The 26,197-nt window shown below is 41.0% G+C and overlaps 1 protein-coding gene across 1 annotated transcript; it reads right to left on the bottom strand.

Moving 5' to 3' along the window:
* Positions 1–3,428: 3,428 nt before the first annotated feature.
* On the bottom strand, positions 3,429–26,197 carry LOC310960485 (melanopsin-A-like; the record flags this gene model as incomplete). Its single annotated transcript, XM_083932194.1, has 11 exons — positions 3,429–3,629; positions 5,809–5,880; positions 9,377–9,565; positions 9,724–9,898; positions 12,111–12,218; positions 13,437–13,598; positions 13,962–14,133; positions 17,154–17,357; positions 19,659–19,792; positions 19,995–20,131; positions 26,075–26,197. The coding sequence occupies 11 exons, from the start codon at positions 26,195–26,197 to the stop codon at positions 3,429–3,431; spliced, it is 1,677 nt and encodes a 558-aa protein (XP_083788320.1).

Below are 26,197 nucleotides of genomic sequence, written 5' to 3'. Positions count from 1 at the left end.
TAAAAGATTAAAAATAGTTTTGCCGGTCTGGGGCCCTGGGTCATGTTGGTTTTATGAAAGTGTGATTTTTTCCCACTTCACTACATTCGACAGCTGTAGTTACTACAGATTTATAGAATATGATACGCTGTTATAGACTTAAAGTCACCAAAAGTGTGCAAGTAGTTAAAAGTTATCTGCTCCTTACTACAACAGTAAAATTCTGCATACACATTAATGCATTACTTTTATATCAATCATACATTAAAGTGGACATTTGGCTGCAAAGTACTCAGTTACTTTTGATACTTTGCTAATATAATGTTTTTTGTTGTTAAGAGAAAATGCAGACATTATGGAAATGACAGAATAATCTCTCCATCTTTCTCCCCAACACACTCCCCAAGTCGAGTACCAACTCTCACCTCTGAAGGGCGCCACCGTTCTGCAGGGATGCTATTCAGGGAACGCAGCAGGATAACTGTCCATCACATCTGCTCTCTGACATATTGACCTACGCTGAAGCCGCTCTGTTATCTGACATCAGGATGCTCCAGCTGTTATCTGCTGTGCTGGATGGATCTCTTCCATTGCGGAAACTAACCTAATGATTTGCATTTTTCATTCAGTCTGCACTGATGGACAGATGATGATGCATTAGGAGCAGAGCAGTTACGATCATTATGGTGCTGCACATCAATGTGTGTATGTGAATGTACGTGTGAGAGAGGACAGCTCCTCCTCCGTCTCCTTCGAGAAGCAAAGACTACTGAAGAGCGCTGTACTGTGAAAGTGGATGGCCAATGTTTAATTGAACAACATTAATTTATAGTGAAAATCATAAGTTAGTGTAGCGTATGAAGACATTGAGAGCAGCTGTGCAGAATTTAGCGAGGTCTTTATTTAGAAAAATAAATAATAACAACACAAAACATTTTGTACAAAGAAAGCAAAATCAACATCAAACATCACTTCATTAACGCAGAATTTGAATTTCTGAATATATTTATAATATTATATATTTGTTTGGTCATAAAACATGTCATTTTGTACATTCATTGATGAGTGCTTCGAAACAAATGAGCAACGGTGGGAATGTACAAGTCTTTGTTGCCTCAAAGATGATAACCTTTAATTTTACTGTCTGTCATTTAAAAGAAGGATTATTACAATCATAGTCAACGATGCAGCAATCGCAGGAATGTCAAAGGGACTTCAATATACAGAAGAAAGAGCTTTGGAAACGAAAAGGATTTTAGAACATAGTTGGTGTCCTGTATATCTGTTTATAATGAGATCAATAATAAACACCCTTAAACAGTAAAGTACCTTAGTAAACGGTCATCTGTGCTGTAGGTCTAAAAGTAGATTTTACAGCATTACAGTATGGCATCAAAGGAAAGTACAGTACTGAGTCCAGTTCTTCAGTGCACACACTCACACGCTTACACAGTATTGGGTAATGTACTTTGGTGCTGTGGCACATTTGTGACGTGAAAAATCAATGAGAAAGAGCCAGAGGGGAAACTATCGGACTGTATCGGACTTCTCATGTCCTGCTGCCGTGCTCCCATGTGTGTCTGACTACACAGTTTAGAAGTAAAACACACCGTATTAAAGCAGTATTAAGAGGGCAGAAAGACTTTCCGCAGGTTGATTTGAATCCAAATTAAGTGGCTGTGGTTTCATGGGCTGGTGTGACGCTCTATCCGTTTAGATTCAGCCGTGAAGCAGCAACATAACAAGGTGAGTTTGAAAGTTTGTTGCATTTTTAAATAAATGCACTAACACCGCAAACATTTCAGTCGATTCGAACTTTCATCGGATTTCCACGCAGACTATTTTCCAAATAATAAATACAAAGATACACAAAAGAAATGTACATTTTCACGTGGTGTGTGGGCTGCCTGAATACATTTGATATACAGGTTGTTAAATGTACATCCAGTATCCACTGTCATTTTAGCTCTGGCTTCACACCAGCTCCTGAGAAATCATTATGTGGCAAAATGTGTGACTATATACCAGTTACCTGTCGTTGCAGTTAGCTTATGCTAACACAGCTCACAGTTTTATAACAAATATCACGGTTATAGTTTTGTTTGAGAACCAAAACAACCGCGGCATCAGTGGGATAATTAGTGCTTCCAGTTCCAGGAGTCATTTGATCTACTGTTAATATAGAGAATACTGCTTAATGCATCTTTAATACCAGTATTTATAACATACACTCACATGCTCAAATAAAAAGAAAAACACAAACAACAGAAAGACGTAGGGTTGGGCATCGAGAACTTGATCTGAGTTTGGACTGATTTCATATTAAGAGCAATAAATGAGTTAAAAATCAAGGCACCCTTTAGCGTCTGTATGAGACACACCGGGTTCTCGACTGCTCGACTTGCGGCACTGTGAGACACATAGTATAGGTTAAGGAGCGAAAAAGTCTGAGTGGATGGTTGGGTCAAAAAAATACAGGACTTTCACCCAGGAGACCGCTGCTCTTGCACCTTCTGTTGGGTGTTTGAACTTCACTGTGCAGAATGATGCGTGTGCAGAGTTTGACACGAGAAGGCTCTTTTAAACTCGTCTGCTAAAAGTGAAAAGTGTCTCCGAGCTCACTGAAAATTTGATTTAAAGGGGCGGGCCTACGAGCATGATTTGTGAAATCACAACTAGTTTGGAAATCAAACCCTGGCCTAAAATCCAAATTATGCAAGTGCGATGTAACTTGAAACTTGAAGCTCCCAGCTCACGTGCACTGAGAAAGAGCTTGCAGCGAGGTAGGAGACATCTTGTGTTTAGCAGGAGAACATTTGCATATTCACAGATTCTGGTTTTTAATGCGTGAGTAATATTACACTGTTCCAAGTGTATATCTGACACGTCTAGAGTGGATCTTTAAGTTGCGTACAACATACTTGACTAACATCCACCAAGTTGTCCCAGAATCAGCTAACGGTTTGTTAATAGTTACGTTTTAACACATTAAATGTATTCAGGGCGAGAGATAGGAGACATATACAGTATTTTACATGTAAACCAAAAATAATCAATATTCTACACAAATACTAGGATAAGAATCTGAACCAACAATCAATAGAAATACCCAACCCTTGAGACTGAACTTTTCACATTGAGTTTTTAAGGCTAATTTGTTGCCTCCGGCTCTGAGGTAAAACATCTCCACCACCATCTCACCATGATATGTCAAAAATACTCAAATGCACATATATTCCTGCGAATACACACGCATGTATTTAAAATTACTGGACACTAACACTCACATACTCGCACTCTGTATGCAAAAACACTAATGAATAAAGAGCATGCTCTGGATTTGAATTAGCATAAGTAGCAAACAGCATGCCGGTACAGAAAAGTTCCATGGAGGGAAATATTGAAACACACACGGTTACACACTGTTGTCGCACTTTTGTCCTGCTGTTTTAATGGATTGCTGTCGTCTCCAGCCTGATTATGTCAAGAGGCTCTTTGGCAACATGGCTGTATGTTTTGGTCAATTTGAGGTTGCCATGGAAACCTGGGGGACTATGCAGTATGGACGGGCTGGATATAGAGGTTACAATGACAGTTGGCATTGTCTTACACACAGTCCTTGGCCCTGACTCCTCCATCACGTTATCCAGCTGTGTGGGCGGAGAGAGAGAGAGAGAGAGAGAGAGAGAGAGAGAGAGAGAGAGAGAGAGAGAGAGAGAGAGAGAGAGAGAGAAAGAGAGAGAGAGAGATGTTCAGGTATTGTGACTGAGACTCAATACGTCGAATGTGTAGGTGGTGTGAAAAAAGAAGAAGAATGCAGCGAGGTGGAGATAAAGGGAGAGAATGAAGTTTTATCAACTGTTGCTCCGACTCGGATCAATACAGCTCGCCTAACGCAAGACATGAAACAGTCACAGCAAGGCAAAGGAATTGATTGGCTGGATTGATGAATGGCTTGGTCCTGCAGTGACCTTGATGGAGTGGGACTGTATCACCAGGTTGACACCTGAAATCAATAGCTGTGCACTAGAGGAGCGAAGCACTTTCACTGAGCATGTGTGATTAGATTTTCCATAAAAGGATTATTCTGTTTAATTGTAAGTTGGGTCTTAATTTTGTAATTATGATGATTTTTGGTAACTTATTTGGGAGAAAACTCCCGTCATTCTGGGTGTTCTCCTTTTAAGTTTTACTGTCAGATAAAGTGGATTAATCCAGGAAACTGTTGGACTTTGTTGTAGCCATGTCTTTATGTTCCTTAGTCTCAATCAGCAATCTTTGGAGAGCACAATGTTGTTAGAACATGAGAGATAAAACAGAAGTTGTATAACCTGCTATTTTCTTAATACTGACTTACACATTCACATAAAGCGAAAATGACCTTGTAGAAATTGTTTTTGGTGTTGTGTGTTCAAAATAAGCAGCGTCCACTTCATTTGTACTACACATCTTAATGATTTCTCTGCAAAGGTCGATCTCTTTTTTTATGAGAGCAGCTTATTCGAGCTTGAAAGAATGTTATGGTACAATATCATTTCCATTTCTGTAGGGCGGTCAGTCAGTATTGATTGTGGGGTCAGTCAATCTGTCTTCACAGCTTTTGTAATGAAGACACTCTCGAGTCAAATCAGTGGAGGGGATCCAAAACAGCTAAAAGAATCATTTGATTGCAGAAACAGCAAATGACAAAAGGTTCAAGTGCCTAAGTTCTTTTTTCTTCTATTTTCCACTAGGCTTGATTGATATTGATGTCAGCAGGAAATGTATAAAACTTGATAGGATGGGAAGCACGGTTGATTAGAAAAGATGAGCAGGAAAATAAAGAAAGGATTAAAGAGAAATGCCAACCAGTTCACATTACTTTACATGTACAGTACTTTGAAGACAGCTTGCTCAGCTGCACAGTTATGTTCAATTAGCCACTTTAAAGGCAGAATGAGTAGGATTTCCCTGTTGGGTTTGTAAATACAGCATACAACTTGACTCTCGCTCCTCCCCCGGCTCAAAGACACAAGAAGCACATGCCCTCTGATGCCTGCTGTGTGAAAGCCAAGTTTTACTGCATTTTTTGGCACTGTATCTGCCATTTCTGTGGCATCCTTTTGGGTGTGCCAGTACCCAAAGGCTGACACCCAGAAACATCCCAAACACTCTGCAGATACAGACTATGGATGTATAGAGAAAACTGGATATAGATAGAACATACATTTCTTTGAAAGTTGCTCAAGTGGCATCTGCCGTGTATAAAGTACCAAGATCTTCAGCACTACTTCCACTACTACTGTAGCTCCCATAGAGCAGGCGCACTAGACTAAATGGGGAAAAAATGATTAAACCCTGCAGCAGGTCATCGGACCTACTGGATCAAATTCTGATAGTTAAGAAAATAATTTTGTGGGGGTTGTGATGTGCAAAAATGTACTTTTAAAATATGTATCGAGTTTTCTTTATACACTGAAGATGTATGTCTGTTTTTATCATGTGAATCTTTGGGGGAATCTCTGTGCCTTTAAATGTGGTAGAATCACTGAGCAGTATTGTAGACTGGATGACATGGTCTTATATAGCCCTAAAACACAAGTGTCTAAAACAGAGATGGACATAAAAGTATGACTTTTAATATGAACAAATCCCTTGAAATGTATCTTTCTGACAGAATGGATTTCTATGGTTCAGGTGTATAAGCTATATTAGGCTTTTTCTACACGGACAATTGTCGTTTATAGGAAACATTTGTTGATGATTTACTTTTTTCCTGGGATTTGTTGAATTTAATGACATAAACAAAATGCCATATCTACTGCACAGAGGAAGAGGTGGTCTACTTACAGTAGCAGGCAGATGACTGGTTGGCTGCAGGCTGATGTCTGACATGGAGATGTCTTCAGGCTCTGTCAGAGTCTGAACAGTATGCACATAAACACATGGTCACAGGTCACATTCTTACTAAAACAAAGCGACTGCATATCAGTATCTGAACACAGACCTTTGAGAGATAAGAGCATCTCTTTTGATGATGTTACTCCCATAGTTCCCAGTTTATACCATTAACAATTATATGTTCCGATAGCAACAGGATTAGCATTAGCACTAAAAAAAAAGGGGCACCAAGTTCTCATGGTTTTCTTGATACCCACGGTCTTGCAAAGTAATCAAAATCCATTCTTAAAGGAATAGTTTGACATTTTGACAAATTCCTCCTAACAGCAACTGTAAAGCAGGACTGTTGTTACCACTGTGAGGTTGCCTGGCAACAAACAAAGTGTTAATAGGTGAGCTTTTTAAAAGGTGCTTGGAGACAGATTTTGCTGCCTTTGGACAAGCAAGGCTAGAGGTTTCCTCTTGCTTTCTGTCTAGTTATTAATTATCACAAATGGAAATATGTAATTTTTCACATTGATGACATTTTTTGCAGGTCTTCAAGTTGGGGAACAGTGATTATAGACAAAAGTGTGTATCCTCTGCTCTGTGCAGAGATGGAAGCAGATGGAGGTCAAAGAGTCCTTAACAATCAGCCAGACTTCTTCTTCGTCTGCAACAAGCGCAGCACGGTGAAACTCGGGGTCGTGTCATGCAAGCTATGGATTAAGTCTTCAAAACTCCTAGATTATTGGATTAGTCTTTGGACCCTCTGTAATGGAGTCCTGCATGGCAGCACGGCTGCACAATATGTGTGTGTGTCAGTACGTAGATGTGGGTTGCTTGTGTGTGTTTTCTGTGAACTAAGATGATTACAGTGAGACGGAAATGCTCCATATATTGAATGCCCCACATAAAATCGGCCATCGGCCTGACAACATGATGTTAAGAACAAACATTTGTCAAGAAGCATCGTTCATATAAAGAGTGTTGTTTTTTTTTACCAAGCCTTAAAAAAAGGTGATGTAAAAATCCCAACAATTCAATTCAAAGCAATACTGATGTGTTATTTCGCATAAACCTCACATCATGTAAATCACTTTGATACAGCACACTATACAGTATACTGTACTGTAAAAGGAAATGTTCCTCTGTAGTTTTAAACCTAGGATCTTTCCTGGTGTCTATCCACATTAAATACTTGACATTCGATATCATTTTACAGCGAGGAGCAAACTGCCCCCCCCCCCCCCCCACACACACACAAGTGATCGATCATGTTTTAAATATATTCACACTCTGATATAATAAACCACTAATATGGAAAATAAAACAAGGGTGATCGTTCTAGTCACCCACTTTGTGATTGAGCCAGTGACTGTGAGGCATGAATCAAACTGCTGGCGCCAATCAGCTGAAGGAAATGGGGACTTTAGTGCTCGACCTATACCAACATTATACTAGAAAGTAAATTAAAAAGTTGCCTCTCATCCGAAAGGTTTCCTTAGTTATGACCAACCGACAGGGGACTCAAAGGGTCGTTCACACCGTGAGAGGCGTTGAGGTCACATGTGGCTCGTTCGGTTACACTCCCAAAAAGGACAACTACAGCACACAATCTCGTAACCCATCAGCTGTCTGATTATAATTAAGCTTCTGGGGGCATTGGCTAATAATTACGGGCTTTCTGGTATAGTCAGCAAATATTTAGGCTGAGACTTCCTCTGCTGAGTGGCAGTCACTGTTTGCAGTCCAATTAGCAACTTTAGACACAAGAATGGAGTTGGAGTTGAGAGACGATGTCTGTTTAAACAGATATCTCCATATAAGTGCAGATGAATAATAAGAAAAAGCTCATCCAAAGCTTGTCATCAGACAATATAGAGATTACATGACAGTAAATGTGTTTTTGCTCTCCATCCGGACTGTTTACCTGCATGCAACCAAAGCATGTTATAACATAATTGCTTAAAACTACGGTACTCAGATTACAAACCAAAATACTTCCGCTACCAAATTTTTGTCCTGTTGCCTCATTCTACATTCCTATATTAAGAATCTGAAAATACCATAAGTGGCTGCGGACAGCTGAGGTCACCACAGACGCGTAGCAGTTCTGTTCATACTTCTTTCTGGAGTCTTCTTATAGGACTCGGTCCGCACATAAACAGTACATCGCTACCACTTGTAGCTCAGTGGCCGTGCATACAAGTCCGGTTTTGTCACAACTGATTGTAAGTACGTGGATGTCCGCAGGAACCTACGCACACAACCTCTTTACCTCAACTAATGTCGTCTTTAGTCCACCTGGATTTCACGTGAGGGTCATTAGAGTCACATGAGTGTGAACAGGTCTTAAATCTGCCTGGATGTTAGCACAGCAGTGTTAGGGTTGGATTATGCTCGCAAAGAGGTAGACATACATAATTTTGTACTTTGTTGTTCCCATGAAGAGTGAGAGAAATAGTCAGGAAAGAATGAAAAAAGACAGCTTGAGAGTAGTATAACCCCAAGATACTTCCTCACCTCCACACAGCTGGCCAATGACGGCATGAAAGCGGCGTGAACGTTGTATTGTTGGTTTTGTCAACTCTTAGTCAGAGCTAAAGAAGCCCTTTGGATAAGAGGCAACAATTCTTCAACGTCTTCTAAATACAGAGCTATTTGCTAGTAGTACTCTGGAGTTGTGTATGCATGCAATATAATGTAAAACACAACTGCCATATTTTGAAGCACTGATGTGGAGAAGGATTTTGCAACTACTGGTGGTGGTATCAAAAAAATACACAGTGGCTGAGAGCAATAAAGACGCTCCAATGAATAAAACCCAGGGACACTGAGAGTGTCCCTGGGTTGAGTGAGTGAGAGTGAGAGATGTACTGACTTCATAATAGTATATTTGAGCTTTAACAGATGCTGCATAGATGCTGTGATCACTCTACACATGGGTACTTTTAGTTAAAGCCTGATGTCAGGTGATAATGTTATTCCAGTCTAGGGGATGGTAGTGGCCTTTAGAAAATCATCCGAAAGTCACACTAGTCCAGGAGCTACTGTTTTCTTTCTGGAAGCTTCAATTCTGTGACTTTATCAAAATGTAAACAAAGACTCATCAAAGATACACTCCACGTGATATTGAGACACTGGGAAGACAAAATTAAACCATACAGTTAACAGGGGAGCAAAGCAACACGATCAGATTACACGCTGAGGATTATAAAACAGCTCCAACCAGCATGACCTCACGCTGTAGAGCTGCTTGCCATGAAATACAGAACATAAACATGACGTCTGTTGACTTTAACAGGACTCCAAAACAACATGACCTCACTTTCAGGAGGATATGATTAGGATCAGCCTTGGATTTAATGGCAAAAAGCCCCAATCTGACACTTATAAAGTAATAAAGTTAGGAATGTAGGACTTCCACATTGCATAAATGGTCAGTTTAATACATACTAGTGCACATTTAAGTATGTAAATAACAGTACTTTGACCAACCAGATAAAATGATAATAAACCAGACCCCAATACTCACTGTGATATGCGAGAGGTGACATATTGCCGGGTCAGTGGGGTGGTGGGTGGCTGTCCCCTCAAACTCCCCCGTGTTGTGACCTCTCACCTTTGATCTCTGGCTGGTGTGGCGCACTTGTTTGACATCACAAGAAAACTGACGAATGACAGGCGTCCGAGACGAGCAGTCGTCCGTGTCTGAGAAGTGGGCCTTTTAGTGCAAACAGACAAAATCACACACACACACACACACACACACACACACACACACACACATAACGGACAAAAATCAGCAACTCCTAACTTAAAGCATTTGTCATGGGAAGTGTAAGACAGAGACATACCAGATTAGATATGAGGTACACTCACTGATTCGCTTTCAGACAGGGATGAGTTGCGGGTGGCCTTGCCGTGGCCTTTGCACTCTGATTGGCTGGTGAGGGTTGATCGGCGGGTGGACTGAAAACTGCTGCTGCTGAAACGGTCTCTGCCAGGAACGCACAGCAACGCCCCGAGATAGGGAATATACCTGCTGATCGCTGACCTGAGGGAGAGACGGATCCATAATTAAACCGATTTTATTATATGATAATGGGAGTGTGGCGCCCCCTGACATCCATGGAGGCCGAGCTGAATTTCATATTTTAATTAGGATTTTAAAAATAGCAATGAAAATCTCTCCATCGCAGAGTGAATGAAAGAATGTCAATATAGTTTCTATTAGGAAATTTAATTAAAGTTGTTGTACGTGATCGGACACGACGCAGCCTGATCACGTATAAGACACCCGTCTAGTGTTGTGTTGGTGTGAATCGGACACTGAACCATAAATCAAAACCTAGACCGCCATTAACCCTTAGTGTCAAGAATGAATGCATTTTGACAGCACACATGCCTCAACACAGACCAAATAACAGCCCCCAAAAGAGAAAACTAAAGCAACCAGCTGTGTCTTTTCATTAGGGGCAGATGGGGCTTTGTTGTTTTTTTAAACAGGTAATCTCACTGAGACACTGGGTGTGATTCTCAAGAGAGAGCTGGTAAAAACACAACAGCAATAAGACAGAGGACATTCATACAAAGACAAAATAGGACACAAGCTATAAAGTGATCAGTGCAAAAGTGTCAAAGCAGTATTTTAAAACTGTCAACAAGAACACGAGGATGCACGCAGCAGAAGGGGAATGATACTCGACAGCTGGAGTTCCTACTGTAGTTTGTTCCACCAAATCCTGTACAGACTGAGGGGATGGAGGATGAAGCTCTGGGAGCGTAGGCTATGGCAGCAATGTTTATGTGACATTAAGTGGATAAGTAAGTGAGCAGCAGCCAAGTTTGGATTTATAAATGAAGAGACGAAGAGAATCAGCTGAAGCCCTCTTAGATAAACAAAATGCATATCCACAAATTCCACTTTTGCTTGACATTGCCATTAATTATTATTTTAAGATACACATTGTATTGACATTGTAGAGGAGAGGCAAAAGCATTTTATCAATTTGTCGTTCCTGGAAGACCACTGTTCGGCTGGCCTGGTGGCGGTAAATCAGCTGTTGTGTTGGCTTGCTGGTGGGGCTGGCTCTGCAGTGTCCGAGACATTCAGTTTGGCAGAGAAGCCTCTCTGAAGGTGCCGTGCACACTTTCTACCCGTTCCCAAGTTCTCACAAAAGGCAGCTGTGTTTAGACCTGTTGGCGTCACATGCGTCAAACTATGACTTTCCACCACAGTCACTATTTTAAACAGGTGGTTAACAGTGTGAATTCCAAAACGGCAAGTTGATTAGGGTAAGGAAAAGATAATGGTCAGGTTTTAAAAAAGTCACTTTTATAATGTGACTAAAGTAACGCCCAGGAGACAGGGGACCCAAACCGCCGTCTCCTGTGTTTGTTTGACATCCTCACCACCCCGACCCCCCCCCCCCCCCCCCCCCCTACGTGGACTCTGTTGCTCTTACTTCTTGAGCACTTGGCCTGGGCATGTGATATTGCTTTGGATGGGTTTACAGTTGAAATCCGAGTGTGTTTCATACAGATGCGCTGGTATTTGACGACCTGGAAATGAGAATGGGCTGACATTTTCTATGATTCCCTGAGAGACCCGATGACTGGTGTCACCTGTCTTACTGAACAATACATCATCAATACTTATGCGTTGGAACGATGCACTCTCTGTTGAGGTCAATATATGAGCAAAACTATCCACCAACAAAGGATCTTCCAATGAATTTAGTGCTCAGCCGACAGTGAGTGAGAAGAAACTAAAATACCCTGAGATGAAAAAGGACTGAGACTGGTGCACATAGCACACAGAGGAGTTCTCAGTTCTGCTGAGAAAGAGCAATACGAAGAATTCAACACTGTTAGACCAAAGATAGAATTCAATATTTACTTGGAGAGGGCACTAACATTGTCAAGGAAGCAGCAAAATATGTCAAAGCATGTCGCAGCCTGAAGGAAAAACACATGAAACTTTACTGAGCTACTTTTAAATCTGCCTCCTGTTTTGCACTTTATAAAAATCGGTTTTCTTCATCACAGTTGATTCTTTTCTTTTGTTTGCTTTTTTTAATTTTTCAATGTTTGCGAATTCTTTTTTTTAATATGTTTCTTCATAATATTGTTGTTAAAGTAAACTTGAATTGGAGAAGTGAGGGCGAGCACAGCGGGGCAAATGCAAAATTCATCATTATGTTATTTCAATAGCATTCATTTGAGCCTGCTGTCAATGAAACTCAACACTTGAGCGTGCAACCCACCTGTATTTGGGATGTGTTATGGCATATATGATGGGGTTGTGGATCGCAGATGCTTTGGCGATCACAGCAGGAACAGAGTGCATGTAGGGAGTCAACAAGTCAGCGTACCTGAGAGAGACAGAAGAGATGTTGGCAAGAGGAAGACTGTACATATGAGACACATTCATGCGATAAGGGCAGTGGAGGGAGTGTTCCTCACTACAGGATTATCGTAAAGACACAGGAGTGGGAAACACAGCCAGTTAAAAGATATACAATAAATAAAATGTCACACATTTCTGTTCATTCTTACAAATGAAACTGCCTTTTTTCAACTTGTAAATTATTGTTTTTTACATTTGATACATGAAAATATTGATTATAGCCGCTTTAATTAAAATCAGTTCTAAGATGTTCATGTATGTTTGTTGTGGTGGGTTTAGCTCTCCCATTATCCTCATTGCTGTTATGCTTTGAGAGCTCCCCTCCCCTGATTTTGTTTTGCCTAATCTCACTGTAAAACCATTTGTGCAAAATGTCTCTGAATCAGGATTAATGTCCCTCGTGCCAGGCATCATGTAGTTTAAAGCTCCCGCATTGTAAAAAGTAAGATTTCCATTTATTGTTTTAATTAAAAAGCAGGTTGAATGCAATGTTAATACTGTGAAAGTATCAAAACTCTAAATCCACAGAGAAATGCACACCGCTCGTATTCAGAAACTTTGTCTTTCAACGAGCCGTCAGGACTTCTGTACCTTTGTGATGTCACAACTATACTATATTCATTTAGGTAGGAAGGGCTGCTAATGTGTCGTTACAGTCAAACCCCGACTGCAATGATGACAACAGCGCAGATGTGTAAGGCCCGGACACACTCACCAATCAGAGGAGATTGGGCCTTTTTTGGTGCTAACACAGATAGTTTCAGATAGAGAGTGAACACAGGAATATTTAGACCAAGAGTACGAGAAAAATAATGTTTTTGAACATTAAAGGACATTAACGTGTTCTAGAAGAAACCTAAAGATACAAATATGAACCTGAAAATGAGAACATGTCCCCTTCAAGTTCTCTTGAAGAGCGTGGAACTGCAGGTAATTGTTAAAGGTTCGTTCAGATTAAACACAAATGGAGTGATCGATGGATGACCTTTGACTGGAGCAGCTGTAATAACGTATTGTAACCCTAATCAGTTCTGCTTCATTGTTGTGAATCATACCCCCCCCCCCCCCCCAACACATAGTGCTTCGCTTATTTTCAGTTCTTATTGAGATGTTTTGACTAGACTGTAGAAAGTGTCTCCTTCGTGTTCACCGACAAAGCACATGCACACACATACACACCTACCCAGCGAATGCAGTGAGGGCCGCACAGGAGTAAGGGGCCCACGAGATGACGAACAGCAGGATGACGATGAGTGCAATCTTGGCCATCTTCCATTCACTCTTCATCTTGTGGAACCTCTTGGCAGAGTCTCTGGTTCTCTCACAGCTGATCTTTGTTATCGCTCTGTCAAACACAGACACACTGTAGTTATGAAACCTTATGTTTCTGCTTTGACTTTCAATATTATTTGTAATTTTAGATCAATTTTGTCATTTCAAGAACTTTTTTTCCTCCAGGAAAATATTTTTATATTTTCCTTTTCAGTTCATTTATTTTGACGGCCAAGTTAACGGCCTCAGACATGTACTGTACTTGTGTGCACGCAATTTGCAGCGGCCGCACTGGCAGCTTGCTTTAATATTCAGCGTCTAAACCAATAGAAAAACCGTGACACGTCGGTATCGACACATAGGCAGTACCCGTGTCTTCATCGATGCATGCAACACAATTAGAGCATGACTAATCATTGTGTGTGCATGTACCAACCGCGTTGTGTGTCGGATGGCTCTGAAGATGCAGCAGTAGCTGTAGATGATGATGAAGAGAGGGATGAAGAAGACAAAGGTAAAGAGCAGCATGGTGTAGGAGCGGACGGACGGGGTAAACGTCATGTAGTCCCAGGAACAAGACGTCATCAGACCCTCTGGGACATAAGCACCTGTGGGAGAGCACACAGACTTTAGTAATTCCTTCCCACACCAAGTCTGACAATTCCTATGTTTCTATCAGGTTCTGTATTTAATAACTTCCTTCTTTTTCCCTATCTGAAAGACCTTGAGCCACTTCTCATTGTACCTTATTTGACAGTCCACTTGTCAAACTTTATCATGATCGCAGATTGCAAATTCTACACACGATATACTAATAGGTTGTGTTGTTCTTATCTCCGTTCTACTTATCTGATTTTGATCTCAATACTGCTCTACTGAGGTTCCAGCAACTGACACAGAATTTGACAAAAATGCCAAACCATTTAAGGGAATAGTTCAACATTTTGGGGGAAAAAATCCTTATTTACTTTTTAGCTAAGACTTAGAAAAATGATATCACTCTCACATTTATTTAATTCAGTTCAACTGAACTGTATTTGTCATGACAAACCATAACAAACATTATCTCGGGAAACTTTCCATGTAGAGTAGGTCGACTTATTTGTGATTTATGGAGACCCAACAAATTAAGTGTCAGGAGACGGTTATCTTAGCTTAGTATAAAGACTGGAAACAGGGGGAAACAGCTAGCCTGACTATGTTCAAATGGAAAAACAAACCTGACCAACACCAGCACCTCTAAAGCTCATTAACACGTTATATACTGTATGTTTAATTTCAATTAAAAATGAGTTAAAGCTCCAAGTTGGGGTTCTTCCTGGAGTCTTCGTTACTTGTCAGGAGTCATTGCTCATGCAAAATCAAAACAGTAAGCCCCTGTTAAAAGGCACCTATCAAAAGAAACAAGATGTGACATGTTGGTTGGTGAGCTTTATTGGCACTGCAGATTTTTGGTAATCGTTTGACAGCTGGTTAGCTTAGCCCGCAAAAGCAGATGAAATGTGGGGAGATAACTGCTAAGCTTTTAGCATCAGTCAAAGAACAGCTGAGACTTAAGTCTGTTGAAATGCTGTCCAGCTGGTGGCCATCGAGAAAAACTAAGGGAATCATGAAAGTCATTAAGATGTTTCCCCATCAATGTGATCATCAATGTCTCAACCAAATGTTATGGAAATGTATCCAATGATTGTTGAGATATACACTCTGAACCAAAATGTTGGACGGTCAGACCGATCTTAGAGCCATGCTGTTAGCGTTGCTGAAAAGCACCTATAACTTAACTGCATGGCACAAGTGTATGCAGTATTCTCTTGTATGTTACTCCACCCATCAAGCTCAGGCTGTAATATATGACTATTGGACCGATGTGCCCCACATGCAAAATCCATCAGAGAAAGCGGATGGAGCTCTCTCCAGTTGTTTGTGCTATGGAAACTAACACTTCTAGTGTTTGGTATTCACACCACAGTCTTCTTCTACGTGAGACTGCATCCTTTATTACACACAAAGCCCATCAAGACAATACACACACACATACTACATACTAAGAGGCACTACTGTGTCTTCACAGCACAACACTACACATACACACATAGCAGTCTCTAAATATCATATAAGAGCAGACTTTCAATCCTTTTCACCAGACACGGAAGGAAGCCATAAGTCACTTTTATTACATGTTGTGTTAAGTTATTGTGGCGGTTGGGGCACCAAATCCCAAGATGATTTTTCCAGTGGAAAGCTATAACACAGTGGACGCATGTTAGCAGAACGTTTTTGTTTTTATATATACATCTACTAAACTTCTGGTTTATTTTATTCAGTGGAAGGGCGAGCAAACCCTCTGTAGGACCACAAGGCAACAAAACACATGCAAGGAATACATTTAAATACAATTACTTGCTGTCATTATATATAAGTAATTCAGGTATCCTTCCCTATTATACAATATTATAATAAGCACTTGAGTCTACTGAGATAGTAAAGCCAATTTATGGGAAACAGCATATTGATTTGATTCATAATTCTTTAAAATAGGACTTTTTTCTGATACCATTGGGGATTCAACTCTGACCTGTGGAGTTCCCCAGGGCTCTGTCCATTACTGTTCTCTGTCCACATCCATTCATTCAGTTACTTTATACGACACTGGTGCATTTTTAGGCAGCTGACACTCCCTTGACTGTTACAATCTCCAGCAACTTGAGAGTCTTCATGACTTCAATTCATGTCCTTTTTGGACAGACACCTTGTGGTAGCAGTGTAGTGTTTTGAGAAGGAAGACAGTGTTTCCTCCAGAAATGTTTTGAGCAGTGAGGGCAGGCAACAAAAACAAACAAACTTCCTTTGTCGAGGTTGAAGTTGAGAAATAGTTTTCCGTCCGATCCTAGGATGTATGAGTACTAAAGTGGCAGACCTCTCTGTTGGTGTCTTATAATCCTAATAAGTAAACAACACAACGTGATTGGTTGATGTCTTTTTTTTTGCGGTGCCAAGGCCCCGAAAAATCAACCCTGATTGTGTAATATTTGCGTTACATCAATGTGGTCGTAAAGAAAACAACAGTTCGAAAAACGACATTGATGGGCAAATTAAGGTCATGAAAAAACATGCCCCTGGAGTGTAAAGGCCTTGGAAACATCCCTTTATATACAGGAAACCCTGGTAGAGCCGTTTCCTGTTATTTTGTTTGAACAGTTCAGAATGCATTGTCATGTCACAGGTTTTGCTGCTAAAATGGGGGGTTGTTTAGTCTAGGAAATGTAATCATCACCTCTCTGACATCCGATTCTTGACTTGTTAACACCACGTCTTCTTCGGGAACAAAGGAAACGCCAGTAGGACAGTTCACAACCTCAGCATGAATTATTCCTGGGCTGTTGTAATGTCAGCCACAGGTAAGCATGAGCTGATCTGCCTTCTGATAACAGCTTTTATATTAAATGTATTTGGCATGTTAACAGAAGGCAAAGTCAGATCCATTTCAGATAGTAGTACAACTTTCACCAGGAACTTTACACAAATAAAAATCGTGGGAGAGAAGTACTAAGACAGAGCTAAGAGAGAAGTAATTCCCTAAGAGGCATCACACTGAGCAACATGGGCCTCTGAGTTCAGTTGTACTCACTCCAGCCAAAGAAGGGGGGCAGGCTCCAGCCTGCCGAGTAGATCCAAGCAGCAGCCAGGATGCTCAGAGCTTTCCTGCGAGACATCACCCCCAAGGAGGCCAGAGGCCTGGTGATCACCACGTACCTGTCCACCGCAATCACCATCAGTGTCATCATACTGCAGATACCAAACAGCGCTCCGCAGAAGGCATACAACTCACAACCTGGAGGAGGAAAGGTGAAAGAAGTAGTAGAGAGGAAGGACAAATATGGTCGGTAGCTGTCAGAATACATTTTCTGGCAGTAGATGCTGTAGCTCTTGAAAAATACCGTAGCTGATTTTAAGTAGATTGTAATGGAAAGTAGTGACATAAAATACAGTGTCGGCGTTAGCAACCATCGTTTTGTTCCATGATGTGATATACTGTTCTCTATAGAGTCTATCATTATCCTGCATATATCCATAATGTATGAAAACATCTCTCTCTCTCTCTCTCAAACACACACACATAAAGCAGCACACTACACACTGACAGCACACAACCAACACACAATCACCACTTTATCAGCTGCTGTCCCTTCAGGCCCAGAGTGTGTGATTACCACCAACCTGTCACACATCATATAATCACAACGGCAAGTCATCACATCCAAACATAAGACAGAATCTGAAGCGTGTCGCCTCTGTAAAGAAACTCAAACAAATACCACTTGAATATCACGCCGCCTGTACGCCCGTCGTCCTGGCTGTGTGTGTGTGTGTGCATGTGTGTGTGTGTTTGACAGCCCTTGTTAAGTTACTGTAGTTAACAAAGTCCAGATTGGCTCCCAAGGAACAGCAGATGTTCTCTAGAGAGGAACAATAGGTTAAAGTCCTGGGGCGTTTTGTCGAACAGTCAATATTATACGTATATGTAAAACATCTCAGAAATGTAAGGTTGTTTTAATAAAGTGCTGCAATGGGAGGTTGGGAGCAAATCTTTTTAGGTAGTGATAAGCAGTGAGTGCATTTTCATTTACCTAATTTTATGTTTCAATTAAGTTAGAGTTAAGTTAGAGTGCATAATCATGTCGAATTCGACTTCACTAAAGAGAGGAAATTATCAGATCTGTGTGGAGTGATGAGGAAACTTACATAAATATGTATGTATTTTTTTTTTAGGATTAGCGCCACCAACTGTTTATCTCAATGCACCCAACTCCTAGTTTTGCATGACGGTAATGAATGGAAGAGTGCAATGTGTTACTAAGGGTTACCTTAAGTTTTCTGCCGATTTTTCTGTTTTGTTTTGTTTTTTAAACTTTACTAATGGTTTTAATCAAATGGCACGAAAATAAAGAGAGAAAGAAATAGAAACAACAAGTCTTTAGTAAAGCCTCATCACATGAAATAAAATCTCTGTAAGATTTAATCAAATCCCTCACAAAATGATACCCTGCACTCACATCCTATTTCACTCTGGGACATTACAGAAGCTGTGGATGATCTGAGTGCTATTGCATTATGATTATAAATGTTAGAAACATTGCCAATTAAACAGCAAAATGCAGCTGGTGGCACTTCAGAAAAGTCATCAGTCATCAGAATTCACATCCTTTGGGAACAATGGAAAAATCGGTATCCAATAATTGTTTAGGTTGTGTCGGTCCAACTGACCAATATTTCCATCCCTGGAGCCACGCTGCTATTGAAAAGCCCCGTCATTAAAGAGTGCACGGGGAGTTTCTAGGAATTCTAGTAATACAGGATGGATAAACACAAATAAAAGGCACAGATGGCTTTTGTTTGGGGATTTCCATTCATACCATTCACTTTTGACCTCTTGTATTATCTACATCTCTCAGTCTTCTGAAAAGGAAAGGCAGAAGGAAAAGGTTTTCAAGGTGGTTTGGAGGTTGGAGGCGGTAAGGAGAAAAAAAAACTTGTCTTGCAGTTAGCACCGTCGAGAGTTGAGATCTGACAGCGATGGGCTGTCTACACCAAGGTCAGGACAACTCCTGAAGGAAAACACAGCACTCCGACTATCAGCGTTTGATCAGTGGAGTGTGGTGCCTCTTTTACCACCTCTTTATCTCTGTTCCCGATAGGTTGCATGCTGATGTATTAGCGCACACTATGGTACACCCCCTCCAAATGCACTCATGTAAAACACACATACCAACATGCATCTTTGGATACTGGATACTGTGTGTGTGCAGAATCTCAATAGAACTGTAGGTCACAATCAAAAGATCCAATACAGGTCCCTGTGGAACTTAGAGTGTGTGTCCATAATAGTAATGATGGTTGCGTGTGTGTGTGTGTGTGTGTGTGTGTGTGTGTGTGTGTGTGTGTGTGTGTGTTCCAGCCTTTTGAGACACAATCCAGAGTAAAGACTAGTTTATTGGGGACAAAGGATATGTCCCCACTTAGGAAAAAGATGAATTTTGGGTCAGTGGGTAGGTTAGGTTATAGGTTAGGGCAGTTCTCAAGGAAATTAATCTAATGTCCCCTAAAGTGACCTAAGTAAATGTGTGTTTGTCACCTTTCTTTCCAAAGATCCATCGCTTGTGCATGCTGGTGATGAAGAAGATGGGTGTCTGAGTGAGACACATGAGCAAGTCTGTGATCGCCAAGTTAATGATGAAAATGTTGGATGGCGTCCGTAAGTTCCGGCTCCTGCACGCAAGCAAACACACACACACACACACACACAAACAATATTGCATAATGAACAATCACATTATCATGTGTTATTATCACACACTACATAAGATGTGGTGTTGAAAGAAGCTCTGCAATTTCCCAGATTGGGAACAATAATCAACAAAGTATATCTATCTATTGATCTATTCAATGCTACGGTGCAAACAAAAAGTACCTGCAGAAAGCATATATGACCAGGAAGTTCCCCAGAACGCCTGTGATGCCCACGACCAGGATGACAACACCAATGGTGTAGTGAGCGTGGTCCGGGACATCTACCGTCGGAAATGGGTGGTTTGGAACCACGGAGCCCTAGCAACAGGGGAGCATGGAGGAAAGGGTTAATCTGTGGTGATAGAAACATGATATGAAGTGATGACAGGATAGCAGTGTCGTTACAAAAACAACGGTGATTTCACAGCAGGTCTCAGCTGATCACTGTGAAGGAAACTTGTGTCAGATTTACAGAATGAGTAAAAGTGCCATTCATGAGCCAAAGGAGCCATAAAGCACTGGTGGACTAAAGATAAAGATACGACTTTATTGATCCCAAGAGGGAAAATTCCAGTATTACAGAAGCACAAAGACAGAAACAAGTACAGATTAATGAAGTAAAAAGAAAAAACAAGTTAAGAGTTAAATACAAGCAACAAATAATGAATTAATTCAGTTACGAGGTCAGTGACCAGTTAAAGTGACACATATGATAAAATGTAAACAGCGTACATATGTGTTGTCTGTACTTTAATGTTTAGTAAAAAGTAAAAGAAGCAATACCACAATGGAAAAATATTCTATACCTTTATGAATGAAAGAGCCACATTCACTAAGAAAGTACTGATTAAACTCGCACTACATTAGATCACAGACTACTCCCTTTCTTGTGTTGTCCAATATAAACACATCTATAGTGAAAACTGCAAACTAATATATCCTATTTTATCCACTATTTTCACGCAATACTGTCTGGTTAGCCTATTATGCTCTTTTTCGCTTTACTTTTAGGCTATTAAGTAATGTTGTAAATTTAAATGTATGTGGCACGGAAGTACAAAGTAGCACAAAATGGAAATGCCTGCAAGTAGCAATATCTTAACTTTGTATTTAAAGGAACGCTGCAAGCTCGTAAACACAAATGCAGGATTTTAAATGTCTCAAAAAATCTCCTAAAGTGGTTTGTGAGGAAGGAAATGCCTTCAACCCGCAAGGATTCACACACTGCGTTTCGGTGAGAAAGTTTTGGTCACTTTCTGAACTCAACAGGGGAACATTTTAAAGCCTGAAGATGCCGTGGGAGTCTGTTTCTGCTTGTTAACTCCTACACAGTTCTTTGCACCTAGAGACCTTGTATATCCCACTATTTGACAGACTCACATCAGGGGCTGAAGAAACACTCTGAGCTTTTCGTTAAGTGTGTAGCGCATGTCCAAAATATCAGCATCAAATAACTGTAGTGGAATAAAAAGTACATTACGTCCCTCTGAAATATAGTGGAGTAGAAGTAAAACTAGTTCAAGGTCCCATATCATGCTCATATTCAGGCTCATACCTGTATTTTCCAGGCCGATGGGAGCTCCCCCATCTCCAGAGCACGAGAGTACGCTCTCTCCCAAACTGGACCGATGAGATCAGTGAGGATTTTATAAAATTCATACATGTATCCATCCGTACCCGAGCATTTTCTTATTCTTGAGGTTTTTGATTGCATCTGCGATTTCCTCTTTAGTTGTCTGCCGATCTTTGAACTCTGATGAGATAGAATCTATCGTTTTCTTTGAGATAGAGGCCGGTTGGATCATTTAAAAGGCAGAGTTTCTGAATACAGGCTGTGTGTGTTTCTTTGGAGCGTTTTTATACTTTCACATTATTTATACAGCACCTCGCTCTGTCTGCTTTATAATAAAAAAAAAAACATGGAAATCTCACTTTTGCAACATGGTGCCATTAAGTGCATTTAAAAATAGTAATAAAGCAAAAAAACAATTGGTCTGTAAAAGTTGACTTGATATCAACATAAGGTTGATTCATAAGCATTTGGCTTCAGAGAAGCTGTTGCACCTCAGAGCACACAGCTCCACTTGAGAATTCCTTTCAGACATTGTGACACACTCCCCTGCATTAACTCTTTCCTTTTGTCTCTTGCTGTGTTTCTTTCTAGCAGATGCACACCCACACCATGCAGACTTCCACTAAATCCCCTCTAGTTTAACTGGAACACACACATTTCCTTTGATTACTCCTGGCTGCCGTACAAGAGCGTGCATGTGTGTGTTTGTCTGCTTATAAGCACGTGCCAGAGTGTCCAGCATCTGTTTCAACACGAGCTCCCGTAACTAAAAAAGGAGGACATTCGAATAGTACTGTATAGTGGAAAGTGATGGAGTGGTTATGAAAGCAAAAGAGTGAAAAGGTTGTGTGTTACGGAATGAGGGGACAGCAGGGGATGAAGGTGATATGCAGATGTGGTGTGTGTGTGGAATGTAAACACACTAAGATCCAGTCTGACTCCGTCGTCTGTGATGGGGTGGATCACACTCAAGGTCTCCTCTCTCTCTGCTTCATTTATTTCCCTGTTCCTTTCTTTTACCATTCCTGCCACTCTCCCTGCTGGATCTCTTTCTCATCTCCGCTATCACCGCTGATTCCTGATCCCAGTTAATTCCCTCCTTCACGTCTATTCCTCTGTTTCCTAAATCTCTTCCGATCGCTCCTTTCCTTCCTCTTGCTTTATCTCATTTCCTCCAGCAGCTCGGGGCCATATTAATAACAATCACACGGTGAGGAGGACAGTGAGGTCTCCTCTACAACATGTTTGTGTGGGATGTAAAGATGGTAAAGATTGGATGGTAATGTCTCTCTATACTCTCCGACTGTGAGCATGTGCTGAAGCCACGGTGCCAGCATTTCTGTCTTTTCAGAGAGCGATACAAATGATGAATGATCTTGTGGTGAACATCGGGGTGAGAGGAAGAGCAAGTGAAGATACAGTGAAGGAGAGAAGAGAAGTAAACATCCATTGTATTAAATCTGAATTAGGAAAGACACATACATGCACATAAACACCTGTGCATGTGTTTGATCGCCCCACAGACATGTAACATATGTGCACACGTCCCTCTTTAACAGCTAAGACTAACTGAATAAACATGGCTGAGGGGCTTCCCACTAAATAGAAAAGTACTTCTAGTAAGTCTCATAATCATTGTAATGGCTCATTAACAGGAGAGAAATGTATTTCCATTAGCAACAGGTCTGTAGTCGTATTATGGGACAATGTGAGTCAGTGATTGAGCCTTAAAGGTAAATGAAGAGCTTCACCTGCATTAAAGGTCATCTAGATTCTGACTGGCTGGCAGGGATCCATTCATTTCTAGTAACAACTAAGTATAACCAGACACCTCTTACGAAGGTATTTGTTTCCTGTTTTGCATCTTTTCAGGTGGTTCCCTGCCATTGGGACATCTATTAAATCGTCTAACGTAAATCAGGGATTATCCCTTACTTATAGTTTCCTGTCTGAGCCCAATCTTAAATCTCTTTTTCATCTTTTAATGAAAAAAAGGAGCTTGTCTGATGATATATACCACTGAAATAATTGCACTGAAACTTACATGAAATCTATATTGGAGAGATCTTGAAACCATATTGCCCAAAATATACACTTGTAAAATGTACAAGATGATGGAAGAGGATACATTTTAAAGGGCCCTTATTGTAAAAAGTGATACTTCCAAGGCTTTTTAGATTATAAAGCAGGTTTAAGTGCAACACTTCACTATGACAGTATCAAAACACTCAATCCAGAGAGAAATGCACAAAGCCCATTGTCAGATACTGTGTCTTCAAACGAGCCGAGAAAAGGTAGACCAATCAGAACAGACTGGTCTTTTTCAGGAGGGGGGCCGAAAGAGACAGGCGCTAAAATGGAGCGTTTCAGGCAGAGAGTGAATACAGGTATATACAGACAGCTACGATGAGAAACAAGGTGTCTTTTGAACATTAAAGCACGTAAATATGTTTTAGTGGAAACATAAAATACTAGAATGAACCTTAAAAATGGGCATGTCCTCTTAAAAAACGAATTACTTATTATAATATGGAATAATCATTGTTTCGCAGCTGACAAAGTAATAGCATCACTACTTAGAGAACGTGGATGAAGACCAATCTACGCAAAAAAATACGTCTTCATTTCGTTGGCTTTACTTCATCTGTTCGTGCAATTAAAACCTTGTTGTCTTGCAGATGAATGTTTCCGTACTTGATTGATTTAACTTGGATCATACTGATGAAAAAACAGCCAAGAACAAACTATACCTTTCTTTCAATCAAAACTTTACCGTATTGACGAATGTTGCACAACTGAATGTTTGCCCCTCTGAATCAAATCGCTAATCAGCCAAGAAGTTAGCAGATAAGTGGTTATCTGCAGTTTAACAATCAACCGCAGAGCCGTCAGATGACGTGATCACAAAGGGCCACACACACACACACACACACACACACACACACACACACACACACACACACACACACACACACACACACACACACACACACACACACACACACACACACACACACACACACACACACACACACACACACACACACACACACACACACACACACACACACACACACACACACACACACACACACACACACACACACACACACGCGATCAGACACGCGCACGCATAAGCATTCAAAGATAGGACACATATTTTAAAAATGATCCAGAGATTGTAGATTCGATAGATAATTAAGAGAGAAAAGACAACAAACAGTTGTAGAAGGACAAGAGGGCTCCAGAGAGAAACAATGAACGTTTCTACGGAGCTCTTAAATGAAAACCACACTTATTGCAGATCCAATCTGTCTTAGTAGAAGCTGCCCCCGGGCACTGCTTCAGTATCGGCTTTCCCAGCACTCCCACCATGAAGGCCAGGCCACAAAAGCTACTGAGACTGAAGCCTGCAGGTCTGAACTTCAAAGTCCAAACTGAACCATTCACACTTGTTGGATTTACTGTAGCGTTGCCCCCATGTGCTTCTCAGTATGTCTTAACAGCTGTTTCTCTCTCAAATCAGAGTCTTTGTGGACTCCTGGGGCAAAGCTAATGCACTGAATTTGATTTTCATGCTCTTTATTTTACGTGCTGAGGTGGATACACCACTGTATTGGTTTACACGTCAGTATAAAAGGATTTCCCTGAAGGCTATGCGTAAACTAATCCCACTCTCCGACAGAGAGGGAGACAGAGAGGGATGGAGTCTCAGTCATCCATGAGACTTGGTAATAAAAACATTCTCAACACATGTGTTAGACTTTTGAGGCATAAACATGTGTACATAAGACTGAAGAAGTGATGTGAGTGAAGTCAGAGCTGGCAGGATTACACACCTGTAAATTACAGAAAGTAGTTCACAACCAACAACATAAATCAGCATCCTAACCAGCTGTTTTAGGTTTTTATGCTGCCTTGTTGCAAATAGTATTTCCTCTCTTGGGACCATAAAGATCTGCATGCTGTATATTAAGATTTGGACACAAATTGTAATGAAATAGGTCAATAAATGTAAATTGTCCCAAAAGTCCCTCCTGTGCACAAGTCCTCTGAAATGTTACAGGATCACAGACAGGAGATGAAGTCCAAACTCACCACTAATTGATTCTTTTATTGCAATTATCAGCAATACTGTAACAAGAATCCATGAATGGCGGGTTTTTGACGTGCGCACAGATGTTGGCACGGCAAAAGTGATGCGCACTTTCACCACATAGGTGACAAATATCTACAGTACACCCACAGCTGCCTTTTTAAAATATGTATTGTTTCACCTACAACCATTTCCTTCAATAGTACAAGCCGGAGAAACAGCAGCGATGACGGGAGTTGCGCTTTACTTCATTCAGCTCCGGTGGTGAATGAAGGGAGCGCAGATGCGCAGGAGAGGATGGTGTGATTCATTCATTCACAGAGTTAAAATCTCGCTCATTCATTCCTTCCCCCTACGGTAGTGCTCAGGTGATCTGGCTGAGGTATGAAAACTACAAAAACATAAACCAGGCTATTCCTTTATTTCCCGTTTTGCCTGATGTGATGAGTTGGTGTTTAACTGTTCAGGGTCGGATCTTTCCGCGGTTACGCATCGCTGCGGCGCACAGCAGCTCTCCAGTCCCGCTGAGGAGTTTTCCTTCAAGCTGCCAAAAGCACACAAAAAAAACTTATAATTGGAGCCGTTTACTCACAGCTGTAGCGACAGGAGACAGCTCCATGAGCCGGTGCGGGCTGATGGAGCTTATGTTCCAGGGTGCCCGAGCGGTTGGGTCCGATGTGGGGACCCCCGGTCCAATAAGGAGCCTAGAATCCAT

Source organism: Echiichthys vipera (genome assembly GCF_963691815.1).
Source record: "Echiichthys vipera genome assembly, chromosome: 18".
NCBI classification, from domain to species: domain Eukaryota; kingdom Metazoa; phylum Chordata; class Actinopteri; order Perciformes; family Trachinidae; genus Echiichthys; species Echiichthys vipera.
Note: the sequence above shows the minus strand (reverse complement) of the source record. Positions and strands in the feature narration are given on the sequence as shown.